Genomic DNA, 15,815 nt, shown 5'->3' on the forward strand with positions numbered 1-15,815 from the left:
GACCTTAATTCTAAGTCAGTATATGCACATGGATTTTGTCACCTGTTTCTTCATTGCTCAGAGCCCTTTGGATATCATATTGTCTTGAAGCTGTGTTCTACATTAGCAAGAAGTCTGAAAACGAGCTATTGCCTCTATTTTGGTTTGATCTGACTGATGCCTTTCATCCTTATTCTTTATCAAAGATATTTTCTTTGAGCTATCAGTTTATTGATAAATCTTTACCTATAAAGATTCCATTGGCTTTGGTGGAAGGTTACTCTCCTGACTTTCCAAGAAAATAATTGAATCAATTAAGAAAATGTTTCTTTTGATATACAGTCATTATTTTTTTTCTTATTGAAAAAAGTTATGTGTGTTGATTATAGAAATTTTGGAAAATACAAATGAAAAATGGGGTTTTTCAGGATTCTCCATCCAGAGACAAACACTGTTAACATTTGCCATGCTTTTTCTACACTTATATACTTACGTATGCACAGGAAAATGTGCTATTTTAGTTTGTGAGTTTTTATTAATTTTGAGGAAGTGTATGACAAGCCATTAAAGCCAGTTCCCTATTTAGGTACTTCCAGAGTGGACTACAGTCAAGTAGTTAATTTCAGTTAATAGTTGAGCATTTTCCCCACTATTTTTCCCTTCTCTTTCATCTAACGATTTGAATAATAAATATTCTGTTTTGACTATGCCAATTTTTAATTCCAACAGAAACTCAAATAAATCTATTTTCTGTAATTATTGATGTAAAAAAAAAATCAAATGCTGTCTTTGGGCTCCCTCCACAGTTACGCTGCGAATTTCATCATACTTTTCCTTTTGACTTTTTTTCTCTCTGTCCCTTTACATCTCTTGTTTTTGATGAATGAAGCTGGAGTTTTAGATCCAGATTAACATCCAGTAACTATTTTTGACATAGTGTTTTTGCATGATCAACCATTAGGTTAGATACTTACAATGCTTTAGAATCATCACAACTACTTTATTGTTCACTAGTGATTTTATAAAATGACTAGCCCATTTTTGAGTTATTTATTTTGATTTATTCCTCAATTTCCTATAGTAATTTTATTTCAAGAAGATTGCATGTGTGGTAAAATTTCTGAGACTTAGGTGGCTTAAGAAAGTTGTTTATTGTACATATAAACAGTAACTTACTTACAAAGCGGAAGAATTTAACATGACTGACATTGATTGTCCAAATTGCTTTGCCTGATTTGGGTAACAATACAAATAGTAGTAGGGATCACAGTAATTGCCCTATACTGAACTGGAACCATGCATAAAAGGCAGTGCTTGCCACTTTTTAAATCTTCAGCCCTTGCAGTAACCTTGCAAAGGTCGCTATCAAATTTCTAGTGTAGACAAAACAGAGAGGAAACAGCGGCAGAGAGGTTTGATTTATTCTCTTAATACTTCTCGTCCAGTGAGAGACAGAGCTTGTAACAGAGGTCTGCTGGGACCATGTTGCTATTCTTAACCACTTTCCAGCCACTGACCCTTGCCATCTGGAGTGCTTGTTAAAAATGCAAACCCTTGGGGCGCCTGGGTGGCTCAGTCGGTTAAGCGTCTGACTTCAGCTCAGGTCACGATCTCACGGTCCGTGAGTTCGAGCCCCGCGTCGGGCTTTGGGCTGATGGCTCAGAGCCTGGAGCCTGCTTCCGATTCTGTGTCTCCCTCTCTCTCTGCCCCTCCCCCGTTCATGCTCTGTCTCTCTCTGTCTCAAGAATAAATAAACGTTAAAAAAAAAATTAAAAAAAAAAATGCAAACCCATAGGTCCTATTTTTAGAGGGTCGCAGCCTAGGAATGTACACTCCTTTTTTGAACTTCTCAGATGATTCACAAGCAACGGGTTCATAGACCGCACTTTGAGAAACACTGAGTGATGTCTCAGAGTGGTTCTCTGTCCTAGTCCTGGCCATACATTGGAATCACCTGGGAAACTTTTAAAAAGATGCTGCCGCCCCGGACCCAACTGACAGAGGTACTGAATTAATTAGCCAGGGGTGACAGTAGGTATTGGTAGCTTTTAAAATCTTGTCTCATGGAAAAACTCAAACACATGAAAAATGTAAAAGTAGAAAGAAGAGTAACAAACTCCCACATAACCATCACCCACCTTACACAATTGATTCAAAGCCAAACTTGTTTCCTCTAAGCCCCACTCCCTTCCTAAAAACTCACATTATTTTACAGCAACTCCCAGATATCAAATCATTTAACAGTAGTTATTTCAGTATGAATCTCTAAAAGATGAGCGTTCTTAGAACTATAACCACAATAACCAATAACATTACCACAGCTTAAAAATGATAATTCCTTAATATTAATCTAATCCTGTTAGCAGTCAAATTTCCAATTGTTGCATAAATTTTGTAACTGATTATTTTGTAGTTCAGTTGAATCGGGACCAAAATAAGTCTACCTGGTTTATGAACCTTTTTAAATCTATAGGTTCCTTCTATTTCTCCCTTACACTGCCAACTTATTTGTTTTAGCAACTGGGAAACTGGGTCCTTTGTTCTGTAGCCATTTCTACAGACAGAATTTTGCTGATTGCTCCATGGTGGTGTCACGTAGCATGTCCTTCCGTCTTTGGTGTCGGTTGTCGGGATTTAGAGATTTTATAAGATTCAAATTCAAAAAAAAATTTTGTTTGGCGAGACTTTTTCATATGGTGTGTTTTTCCATCCAGAGGCACATAACATCTGTTTGCTTCTATTTTTTCTAACACCAGTAGCCATGATGATGACCTACATCCATTAGTTCCTAAGAACTGCAAACTCTGAGATTTAAATCCTATTATTTATTGACTGAAATACTTCTATAAAGGGAAGCTTCCCTCATCTACTACTGGTTTTCTAGTCATGCAGCTAGCCTGGAAAAGACAATTCTTCTTTTATTGTCTGTTTTCAAAATAATGAATTTGTTCATAAGCATCTTCTAATATTGGTTACCAACTAATTTTCTTTAGTGTCATTATGAGTCTACTATTACTCATGACATATTTGATGTGTTTCAGTCCATTAAGTTACTACCTTATTGAAGCCCAAATGGTCTTATGTTGGCCTGTGGGAGCCTCGTCCAGTTGACCCTCCAGGCTTTTTGACACGTAGGCTTTGATAAGTTCCCTGCTATCTCACAGGACAAGTTTTCTTAGCTAATCTTTTATATTTCATGTACCAGACCTGGCATTGGTTATTTCTGATAGTAGCTGGACATTAACAATTTTTAAAAGTTTCTAAGATAAGGGGAACCTGGGTGGCTCAGTTGGTTGAGCATCTGACTCTTGATTTCAGCTCAGGTCACGATCTCGCAGTTCATGAGATAGAGCTCCGGGTCAGGCTGTGTGCTGACAATGTGGAGCCTGCTTGGGATTCTCTCTCTCCCTCTCTCTCACCCCCTCCCCTACTTGTATGCATGCTCTCTCTCTCAAAATAAATAAATACACATTAAAAAATTTTCTAAAACAAGTTTCTAAGATGTTTCTAACATGTAGCCTAGAATGAGAACTATGGCTATAGCACTTCTTCTCAATTTTATAGTTAACACTAAGGTATTTGCAAAAATTTTTAAGGTAAATTATCTACTTCCTCAAATTTAATGACCCATCAAGTTGTTAAATATTAAATTTCAATTATTAAGTTTAAATTTTATACCACTTTACTTCTTAAGAAAATGCAAGATTAGTAATCTAACATGAAGAAATAAATTTCAAAAACAGAAAAACTCTCCAATTGTAATCAACCATTACATTATCCTCCTTCTTTTCTTTTTTTTAAAAATCTTTTAAGAAAATGAAATAAGATCCATATATGTCTAGTTCCAGTTTTCATGGACCTATGTTATGACAATTCTGATTGCATGCTCAAAAAATAATAGAACATACTATACAAATTTAACAAATCACTGGCAATGAATACTTCTGTAAAACCCCTATTTAAATACCATTACCACAATAAAAACAGGAAAGAAGTTTCCTGAAAAACCAGATGATGGCATTATGAAATATAAACATGTCTCTTAAATTTCAAGTTTGATGATATAATCAATCTTCAGCAAAACTGACTCCCGAGAGGAGGGGAGAATGGCAATGGAGGAGGACCCTAGACTTGCCTCATCCCGCACATACAACTAAATAACTATCAAATCATACTAAATACCCCCCCCCCCCCCCCCCCCCAAATCAACTTGAACACTAGCAGAACAGCATCCACAACTTAAGGGAGAGAAGAGGTCACATGGAAGAAGGTAGGAAGTGAAGAAATACAGTTTGAGAGAGAAACAGATTGTGGTCATTGCAGTGGGAAGAAAGCTGCAGTCACAGAGAAGGGTGAGAGGCAGAATAGCATGAGAGGAGTGCACAGGGAAAACAAATTCCCATAGCAATTGGCTTGGAAATCAAGAGAGCCTGTATTTCATGAGTTCTGGCAACCAGCAGGGCTTCAAGCCTGGAGTTGTTTTTTGTTTTTTTTTTTAATTTTTTTTTTTAATGCTTATTTATTTTTGAGACAGAGACAGACAGAGCATGAACAGGGGAGGAGCAGAGAGAGAGGGAAACACAGAATCCGAAACAGGCTCCAGGCTCTGAGCTGTCAGCACAGAGCCCGACGTGGGGCTCGAACTCACGGACCGGGAGATCATGACCTGAGCCGAAGCCGGACGCTTAACCCACCAAGCCACCCAGGCGCCCCAAGCCTGGAGTTTTAAAGATCAGTATGCTTGTCTAGAAGAGCTCAGAGGACATTGGGGCTGCTCTTAGAGAGAAGGCAGGCAAACATCCTTGGACATACAGTGTGGACACAGTGATCTGAAGAATGCCTGGGGCATACAGTGGGAAGGTTAGTTGCTTATCTCGGAGCATGTCCTAGAGAGGTAGTGCTCACAGCAGACCCATCTGGGAACAAAGGAACTAGCAGGTGCCATTTCCCTCCCCTCCCCTCAGCATAAGCCCAGAGCTACCTGCAGGAACCAGCACAGTGCTGACACTCACTACCTAACTTGCTTACACCAAACCATGCCATCCCATACTCCAGAAGAACCCTGCTTCCCAGTCATGCTTGCCTCAGTCCCAGTGTAGCAGACCTCTCCCTCAGAGGTACAGTCTAAACCCCTGCCAACACCTCATCTCTCAATCTGGGAGTTTTGGAAGACCTTACTTCTGGTGGTGGTGGTGGTGACAGATCTCATTTCACAAACAGACCAGAACACACCTAGTTAAAATGTGCCACATTCAGGTCAGGGACAAACACTGCTCACAATAGGCAAAGAGAACCTCTGCAGACCACTGGCCTGAAGTATAACGAAGCCAGGAAACAAAATCAGAGCACATGCAGCACACATTGGAGTTACTCTCAGAAGCACCAGGCCCTGGGGAAAAAGGGACACTACAGTGCAGGGTACTACAGACCTCTTCTTCATAAAGCCATTACCCTCAAGAACAAGAGATGTAGCTGACTTTCCTAACACAGAGAAACTGGCACAGAGAGTTAGACAAAATGAGAAGACAGAGGAATCTGTCCAAATGAAAGAAAGGACAAGGCCACAGCCAAAGATCTAAGCAAGACAGATATAAGTAACATGCCTGATGGAATGTTTAGCAATGATCATAAGGATACTCACTGGACTTGAGAAAAGAGTAGAGGACATCAGTGACATTAACAGAGATAAGGAATAACATAGCAGACAAAGGGCTCAAAAACCAAAATGAGCAACATGCTTAATGGAATGAACAGCAGGCTGGAAGAAGCAAGGAAATGAATTAATGACATAGAACAGAGTAATGAAAAGTAATCAAGCTGTAAAAAAGAGGAAAAAAAAATAATTATGAAAAATGAGGACAGACTTAAGGAACTCAGTGACTCCATGTATTATTGGAGTCTCAGGAGAAGACAGAGAAAAGGCAGTAAAGAATTTATTTGAAGAAATAATATCTGAGAACTTTCCTAATCAGGGGACAGAAACAGATATTCAGATCCAGGAGGCACAGAGAACCCCCAACAAAATCAACAAAAGCAGATCCACGCTAAGACATATTATAACTAAAATGGCAAAATATAGTGATAAAGAAAAATATTAAAAGCAGCAAGACAAAAGAAGACAGTTACATACAAAGGAAATCCCATAAGGCTATCAGTGAATTTTTCAGCAAAAACTTTACAAGCCAGAAAAGAGAGGCATGATATATTCGAAGTGCAGAATGAGAAAAAGTCTACAGCCAAGAATATTCTATCCAGCAAGGCTCATTCAGAATAGAAGCAGAGATAAAGAGTTTCCTGGAAAAACAAAAATTAATGGAGTTTGTGACCACTAAACCGGCCTTGCAAGAAATATTAAAGGGGACTCTTTGGTTGGAAAGGAAAGACCAAAAATGACAAGTATGAAGGTAAGAAACACAAAGCAATAAAAATGAGTATTTCTGTAAAAGTCAGTCAAGGAACTCACAAAATAAAAAAGATATAAAATATGACACCATATACCTAAAATGTGGGGAGAAGAGGAGTAAAGAATGGGTTCAAACTTAAATGACCATCAACTTAATATAGAGTACTATATACAGAAGATGTTATATACAAACCTAATGGTAACCTCAAATTAAAAACCACTAATAAATATGCGAAGAATGAAGAGAAAGAAATCCAAATGTCTTACTAAAGAAAATCAGTAAAACATGAAAGAGAGAACGATAAGAAAGGATCAGAGAAAATCTTCAGAAACAACCACAAAACAAGTAATAAAATGGCAATAAATATATATGTCAATAATTACTTTGAATGTAAATGGACTAAATGCTCCAATCAAAAGACATAGGGTGACAGAATGGATAAAAAAAAAACAAAACCCATCTATATATGTTGTCTACAAGAAACTCATTTTAGGCCTAAAGACACCTATCAACTGAAAGTGAGGGGACGGGAGAAACAACTATCACGTACCTGGGTGTCAAAAGTAAGCCAGAGATGCAATACTTATATAAGAGAAAACAGACTAAAACAAAGACTGTAATGCGAGACAAAGAAAGACACTATATAATAATAAAGGGGAAAATCTAACAAGAAGATATAACAATTGTAAATAATTATGCCTTCAACATGAAGCACCCAAACACATAAAATAGTTAATTACAAACATAAAGGATCTAATTGACAGTAATACAATAATAGTAGGGGACTTCAACACTCCACTTCAATCAATGGACAGATCATCAAAACAAAAAGTCAACAAGGAAACAATGGCCTTGAATGACACACTGGAACACATGGATTTAACGGAAATATTCAGAGCATTCAATCCTAAAATAGCAGATTAGGCATTCTTTTCAAGCACACATGGGACATTTTCCAGATCACATATTAAGTCACAAAACAAGCCTCAACAAATTCAAAAAGATAAAAGTCATACCATGCATCTTCTCTGATCACAACACCATAAAAACAGAAATCAACCACAAGAAAAAAATCTAGAAAAAACACAAATACATGCAGGCTAAATAAAATGCCTTAAACAATGAATGGGTCAACTTGGAAATAAAAGGAGAAATAAAAAATACAACGAAACAAATGAAAATGAAAACACATCAGCTCAAAACCTCTGGATGCATCAAAAATGCTTACAAAGAGGGAAGTTTATAGCAGTATAGGCCACCTCCAGAACCAAGAAAATCTCACATAAACAACCTAACCTTACACCTAAAGGAGCTAGAAAAAGAACAACAAGCAAAACCTGAAACCAGCAGAAGGAAGTAAATAATAAAGATAAGAGCAGAAATAAATGATATAGAAAATGAAAAAAATAGAACAGATACATGAAACCAGGAGCTGGTTCTGTGAAAAAAAATCAATGAAATCCACCTAGCTAGACTTATCAAAAAGAGAAGAAAACGGCCTCAGAGACATAAAATCACCAATGAGAGAGGAGAAATAACAAACAACACCACAGAAATACAAATATTTTTAAGAGAATATTATGAAAAACCATATGCCAAAAAACTGGACAACCTGGAAGAAATGGAAAAATTCCTAGAAACATAGAAACTACCAAAACTGAAATAGGAAGCAATAGAAAACTTGAACAGACTGATAGCCACCAAAGTCCAGGATCAGATGGCTTCACAAGTGAATTCTAGCAAACATTTAAAGAAGAGTTAATACCCATACTTTCTCAAAATATTCCAAAAAACAGACCAGGAAGGAAAACTTCCAAATTCATTCTATGAGGCCAGCATTACCCTGATACCAAAACCAGATAAAGACATCACAAAAAAAGAGAACTATAGGCCAGTATCTTTGATGAACATAGATGCAAGTATTCTCAACAAAGTACTAGCAAATCAAATGCAACAACATGTTAAAAAATCATTCACCACGATCAATTGGGATTTATTCCTTGGTTGCAAGGATGATTCAATATTCACAAATCAATCAACATGATACATTGTATCAGTAAGAGAAAGGATAAGAACCATAAGATCTTTTCAATAGATACAGAGAAAGCATTTGACAAAGTACAACATCCATTCACAATAAAAAAAAAAACCCTCAACAAAGTAGGTTTAGAGGGAGCATATCTCAACATAATAAAAGCCATATATGAAAAACCCACAGCTAACATCATCCTCAATGGGGAAAACATGAGAGCTTTTCTCCTAAGGTCAGGAAAAAGACAAGGATGTCCACTCTTACCACTTTTATTCAACATAGTACTGGAAGTCCTAGCTACAGCAATCAGACAAAAAGAAGAAATAAAAGGCATCCAAACTGGTAAGGAAGAAGTCAAACTTGCACTGTTTGAAGAAGACATGATACTCTATATAGAAAACCCAAGACTCCACCAAAAAACTTCTAGAACTGATAAACAAATTCAGTAAAATCACAGGATTCAAAATCAATCCACAGAAATCTGTTGCATTTCTATACACCAATAATGAAGCAACAGAAAGAGAAATTCAGAAAACAATCCCATTTATAACTGCACCCAAAATAATAAGATACTTAGAATAAAACTAACCAAAGAGGTGAAAGACCTGTACTCTGAAAACTATAAAACACTGATGAAAGAAATTGAAGATGACAGAAAGAAATGGAAAAACATCCCATGGTCGTGGATTGGAAGAAATAATATCGTTAAAATGTCTATAATACCCAAAGCAATTTACACCTTTAATGAAATCCCCATCAAAATACCAACAGCATTTTTCACATAACTGGAACAAATAATCCTAACATTTGTATGGAACCATAAAAGACCCTGAATCGCCAAAGCAATCTTGAAAAAAAAAAAAGCACAGCTGGAGACCTCACAATTCCAGACTTAAGTCACATAACAAAACTGTAATCATCAAAACAGTATGGTACTGACACACACAAAAAGACACACAGATCAATGAGACAGAACAAAATGCAGAAATAAACCAACAATTTATGGTCAACTACTCTTTGATAAGGCAGGAAAGAATATCCAGTGGAAAAAAGGCAGTCTCTTCCACAAATGGTGTTGGAAAAACTGGATGGCAACATGCCAAAAAATGAAGTTAGACCACTTTCTTGCACCATACACAAAAATACATTTAAAATGGATTAAAGATCTAAATGTGAGACTTGAACCATAAATTCCTAGAGGAAAACATAAGCAGTAGTCTCTATGATATCAGTCATAGCAACATTTTTCTAGATAGGTCTCCTCAGGCAAGAGAAACAAAAGCAAAAATAAACTATTGGCACTACATCAAAATAAAAATCTTCTACAGGGGTGCCTGGCTGGCTCAGTTGGTGGAGCATACAACTCTTGATCTTGGGGTTGTGAGTTCAAGCCCCACGTTGTATGTAGAGATTACTTAAAGATAATAAATCTTAAAAAAAGAAAAGCTTCTGCATAGTGAAGGAAACAATCAACAAAACTAAAGGGCAACCTATGGAATGGGAGAAGATGTTTGCAAATGACATATTCGATATAGGGTTAGTATCCAAAATATATAAAGTACTTATATAACTCAACACATCCAAAACAAATAACCCAATTAAAAATGGGCAGAAGACATGAACAGACATTTCTCCACAGAAGACATACAAATGGCCAACAGATACATGAAAAAATGCTTAACATCCCTCATCATCAGGGAAATGCAAATCAAAACTACAATGAGATATCACCTCACACCTGTCAGAATGGCTAAAATCAAAAACACAAGAAACAGCAGGTATTGGTGAGTTTGCGGAATGGAACGGAATGGAATATTAGCCATAAAAAGGCTGAAATCTTGCCATTTGCAATGACATGGATGGATCTAGGGAGTATAATGCTAAGCGAAATAAGTCAGTCAGAGAAAGACAAATATCATATGATTTCACTCATATGTGGAATTTAAGAAACAAAAAAAATGAACAAAGGGGGATAAAAAGAGAGAGACAAAGCAAGAAACAGACACTTAGCTATAGAGAACAAACTGATGGTGACCAGGAGGGAGGGAGGTGGGGGGAACAGGTGAAACAGGTGATGAGGATTAGGAGTGCACTTGCCATGATGATCACTGGGTGATTAAAATAAAAACTTAAAAAAAAAAATGCAGGTTTCCCACCAAAGTAAATAGGAAGACAGAGATGCTGCTGATGGGGTTTTAATGTTACAAACCAGGAGTGGTCTTGCGACTAACTTGGTATTCAGCTAGAACTGCTCTGAGGATTTTCAGGCCACACCTGCCAGGTGGCAACCTAGGATCTCTACCAAGAACTCTCCAAAGTATTTAAACCCATTGCTTGAGGAAATCCTAGTTTGCGTACGTCAGTCCCTATGGTTACCTCCCCACAGTGACAGATGGCCTGGCCTGTTACACAGTAGGATTTAACAAGAGGCCAAAACACAAGTTTAAATGGCCAACTAAAGTAACAATAAAAGTCTTGTGGCTGGTATACTAGTTTCCTCTTCCTTTTCATGGCTCTGATTCTTTTGTAATTTGAGACTTACTTTGTTTTTTTAAAATTATAAGTCATTTAAGAAAATAAAAAAAAATGATTTTAACGTTTATTTTTGAGAGAGAGAGTGTGAGCGGAGGAGGGGCAGAGAGAGAGGGAGACACAGAATCCAAAGCAGCCTCTAGGCTCTGGGCTGTCAGCACAGGCCTGACGTGGGGCTTGAACTCAGGGACCGTGAGATCATGACCTGAGGTGAAGTTGGACGCTTAACCGACTGAGCCACTCAGGCTCCGCCCCCCAACTTTTTTTTTTAATGTTTATTTATTTTTGAGAGAGAGAGAAAGAGAGACAGAGTGCAAGCAGGGGAGGGGCAGAGAGAGGGAGTCACAGAATCTGAAGCAGGCTCCTGGCTCTGGGCTGTCAGCACAGGGTCCAGCGTGGGACTTGAACCTGTGGACTGGGAGATCAGGACCTGAGCCGAAGCTGGACGCTTAAATGAGCCACTCAGACTCCCCAATTATAAGTCACTTCAAATATTTCTTGGAAAGTGTTAGGATGTAAGGTAACAAAGTATAAAAAAATCTTTTAGGACCAGAACCAGTGAAACAAATTGGTATTATACTAAAAATGTTCCCAGAATACTCAAAAAACAAATTGATTCTAGTTAAACAGTTTGTTCACTTACCTCTAATTCATAGCCAGGTTCACACTGATAAATAACTGTGCTTTCAAAAGTAAATTTACTGCCAAACACGAACCCATGTTCTGGACTTTCAGGTTTCCCACAAGAAACTGGACTGCAGGATTCATCAGAAAACGGTGGCTCCCAGGTGCCATCAAGCTAAATGACAAATGACAGATTAGAAGTTACACTTAAGAGTTAATACGTATGAATGAAGTTTGCAAATATTGGCAGAGCAGAATAATCCCTAAAATGATGATCCCAGAATTTGGTTCTACTTCTGATACGTATAGTCTGTGGCCTTAGAAAACACACATTAGTTATTAGATGCCCTTGTTAGTTATCACTGAACAATTTTAGACATTTCTCAAACACATAAAACAAGCATTTTCTTCCTAATAGAAACCATTAAAATATCAAGAACGCCAAGAAGTGTGTTTTCATTATGATGCATGAGGACTGGATGGTTGATACAAATATTCCAGGGCATCCTTATATCCTGATACCAATCTATCATCACTTTTCACTTTATTTCCCACTGCCATGGTCAGAGTGAACATTTTTCAACCTTCTATTTAAGTGAAGTGAGGCATACACAGATGTTTCCCTTAAAGACTGTTATTCTCTTGCTAATATTCTTCTCTTTTCCTTGAGGAAACAGTGCATGAGCTCATTAACAGTCAATAACAGGACTTCAGGCTAAACCCTTTATTCTATGTATGAGGCAGAATTAATTTTATACGTATGTCTGCCTCATAGTTAACCATTCCCTTAGTGTCGGAAGTGTTAGTTGTATCTAATTTTTCAATACTATGAATGGTGCTTCAATAAAGATACCTTTTTGCATAAATTGTTCTGGGTATTACTATTAACTTTTAAAAACTACACAGTACTGTTTTCTTTTGATACATCTGAAACCTGTTTTGGCATATTTTAATCCCCCCCCTCATTGGTTACTTCATTATAACAGAGTAATTTGTTTACTAATGATTCCTTTCTCCATGGACTTGTGGTGACTCCTTTATCAAGATGTACTTGGATTTATTTCTTCCGTTCCACTCATTTTCCTTTCTGCTGAGTCTACACCAATACCACACTGATAGGACCTTTGTAATTCTGTAATAGGTCATCATTTCAGGAAAGGCTGGACCTCCTGTACTCATGTTTCAAACTTCATAGTGATCTTCTCATCCATTTATTCTATGAAGGACAGAATCATTTTGCTCTATCAAGATAAAATATTTCTAGGCACTGAACATAGCGTTACACAATTTGTGCATCTAAACACTTATAAAGGGTCTATTCTACCTTTCGGACGAAAATTCAAACCCAAAACTCAGTTGTGTGAGGGTTAGGGGTCATACCTTGTGTAGAGAAAGTGAGGAGGGTTGTCAAAAATAAATTACTGATTCAGAAAAAAAGAGCATAGTCACCAGTGTTTGGGGTCCCACGGGGCACATGGAGGGGCACTCGATTGTTCATACACCCAACCTGGAGAAGCTCTGGGAGAACATTGAATTATTCCCTTAAACGTGGTGGGACGAATTTCCCATTAGCTTACTTCAAACAGTTCAGGGTCTTTGAAAAAGCTTCCCCTCAAACTGCTTCAGTTCTAAGTCTAAAAGGGATAATCTGGAAACGATACCAATTTTGACAGCGTGGTACCCCCGCCAGTCATCTGGCCTGCTTCCTGTGATGTTCCTGTTTTTAGGTTTGGCAGAAACCAATCACTGAGTATGCATGACTTATAAATGGAAAACTGGGAGGAGAATGAAATAGTTCTTGAGTCCCTACTAAGTGTCAGGCATGTACTAGATGCTTTATTAACATTAATTAAATCCTTGCAATTACTGATTTACAAATAAAACAAGTTGGGGGAACATAAGGCCACAGAGCCTATAAATACTGAGATGCAGTTCAAAGGAATGTTTAAGGTAAAACTTATTTCTAGACCATGCAGCCTGCTCCCCACCTTCAACTCCTCCCTCTCCCAACTCCAGAAACAGAAGAATATATCAATAACTCATTTTATTTTTCTTTCTCTGGCTCATCTTATGGAAGCTAGGAGAAGGGGATGTGCTAGGAATATCTTCTATCTATGGTGTTGATCTAGGCCCTTTCCCCCATTAATTCTCTAGTTTTTTGTTCTAATCATACAAGACACACACTGTTATACACATTTTTTTTTCAAATAAGGAACTTGAAGCTTAGGCATTTTAGGTAACTTTCTTAAAGTCATACAAGTAGTAGGTAGCAGAGACAGCATTTGACTCTATTGTTTCTGCGACTTTTGTTTTTTCTACTAAAACTAGAGACATTTGCTCTCAATCAGGGCTCAGTTCCCACACAAAGACACTCTTTACAGGATTTATGTATGAGCCACCTGACTTATGGTTAATTTTTCATGAATATTTTGTTATAGATATTTGAACGCTTTATCTAACTTTGGCACTTTTTATCTACTCTTGGCATTTTCTTAGTTTAAAAATGGGAATATTGAAAAGAAAGATGCTTTATATTTCTACCAAAAAAACTTCTCAAATTCTTGACACAATTGGAAACTTGAGACATTTTTTTTTTTCAGGGCTGCAAAATACTGCTTGTGTGGACACACACACATTTAATATATGTAAATGAGTTACAAATGCATGTTCTAAGGCAGTGAATCTTACCTGACATGTTGATATGTTAACTCCCTCATAGATATACCCTTCTTCACAGGACACAGAAACTTGCTTATTCACACTGAAATCATCCCCATGAACACGTATACGTGTTATATTTGCTGGCAGAGGACATTTTTTAGGACTGCAGGAGATTGTCTCAGGAAACCAATGACCGTCTTTCTGACAGGTGAATGTGTCTACAGTTGTATCCATCACGTAACCTTCTAGACATCTGGAATGGAAAAGCCAAATGAGTGTCTTAAAGAGAGTACAATACAGCTGGTGACTTATTCTTGGATTTAAGATGATGTTTCCAACACTCAGTGGAGATTTTATGTGACATATTAAAACTGATTCAAAGCTCAAGGGAATGGCGCTGCCATGCAAAAAACAAAACAAAACAAAACAAAAAAACAACATAACGAGGACAATCAGATCAGTCCTCAGTTGTCCACGCCAAGGATTAACCAAGCCTACAGTTGATTTAAATGTTGTTGACATTATTTACCTTTCTTGCAGGTAATATTAACACTGAATTCACTTTTATTCTGAAAATAGTTAACAGTTCTAAAAATTCTAGACAAAGTCCAAAATAGACTCAGATATTAACAAGAATATGACATAATTAATATTTATTGGGTATCTATTTGTGACAAGCACTGTTCTAAGTCCTTGATAGAGGGCATTTCTTTTAATCCTGAAAGGCAGATACTGTTATGTAACAAACCATGAGTTTGGTATTCAAACTCAAATCAAATTGGCTCTAAAATACTCTGATTTTTAGAATTTGCATTTATTTATTCAGCGAATGTTCACATAGCACTTATTAAATTCCAGTCACTGTTCTAAGTGCTCTACAAATATTAATTGATTTAATTTTAATGTCAACCCTATGGGTAGGTATGATTATTATCTTTATTCCCATTTGGCAGATGATGTGACTGACACCAGAGATACCCCAGGAAGTGACAGAGCTGAGATTCCTGCCTACGGAGTCTGGTTCCAGAGTCCGGTTCCAGGGTCCATGCTTTCACTGCCGTACTACGCTGCCGCTTAAGTTGAACCATTTAATGAACATTGACTAGGTGGACATATATATTTTTTTAATTTCACAAATCACCAAGCTGGATAGGACTCACTTTTGCAAACTTGTAATCTGTTTACTACAAGATCTGAAACATCATCAACACACAGCAAGGAAGAACAAACAAGGGAGGTCTTGAGAAAGAGGTGATATCGGGATTTCTCAAGGTATCTCACACATCAACATCCAAAGAGAAAGCTGAAAATATATTTCAAAAGCAAGGGATAATTGTTGTTTTTCCTCTTGGTGCATGATATACTACTCTTTGGCTTTCTTGTCATTGAGGATCCTCCTGTGGGTTTATTCTTACCGCAATTAGGAGAAAAGGAAGGAGAGAAGGAAGGCTAAAATGCCCACAAGAACAGTTACTGAATTATTAACATCTAAGAAGCCAATATGTGAAAGATAAGCCATAACTCCTTCACAGAAGTGAGTCAAATCTAAGTTGATTTAGAGGGTTGATATATTGAGGGACATT

The 15,815-nt window shown here is 37.3% G+C and overlaps 1 protein-coding gene across 1 annotated transcript in view; it reads right to left on the reverse strand.

Moving 5' to 3' along the window:
* Positions 1-15,815, reverse strand: part of SVEP1 (sushi, von Willebrand factor type A, EGF and pentraxin domain containing 1) — a 200,297-nt gene that overhangs the window by 23,022 nt on the left and 161,460 nt on the right. Inside the window, exons 39-40 of the mRNA XM_042912469.1 lie at positions 14,260-14,485; positions 11,591-11,746 (exon numbers count right to left, since the gene is read on the reverse strand). Of these exons, the coding sequence (XP_042768403.1) occupies positions 11,591-11,746; positions 14,260-14,485 (382 nt within the window). The remainder of the gene's footprint in view (positions 1-11,590; positions 11,747-14,259; positions 14,486-15,815) is intronic.

The sequence above is a fragment of the Panthera leo genome, chromosome D4 (genome assembly GCF_018350215.1).
Source record: "Panthera leo isolate Ple1 chromosome D4, P.leo_Ple1_pat1.1, whole genome shotgun sequence".
Lineage (NCBI taxonomy): Eukaryota > Metazoa > Chordata > Mammalia > Carnivora > Felidae > Panthera > Panthera leo.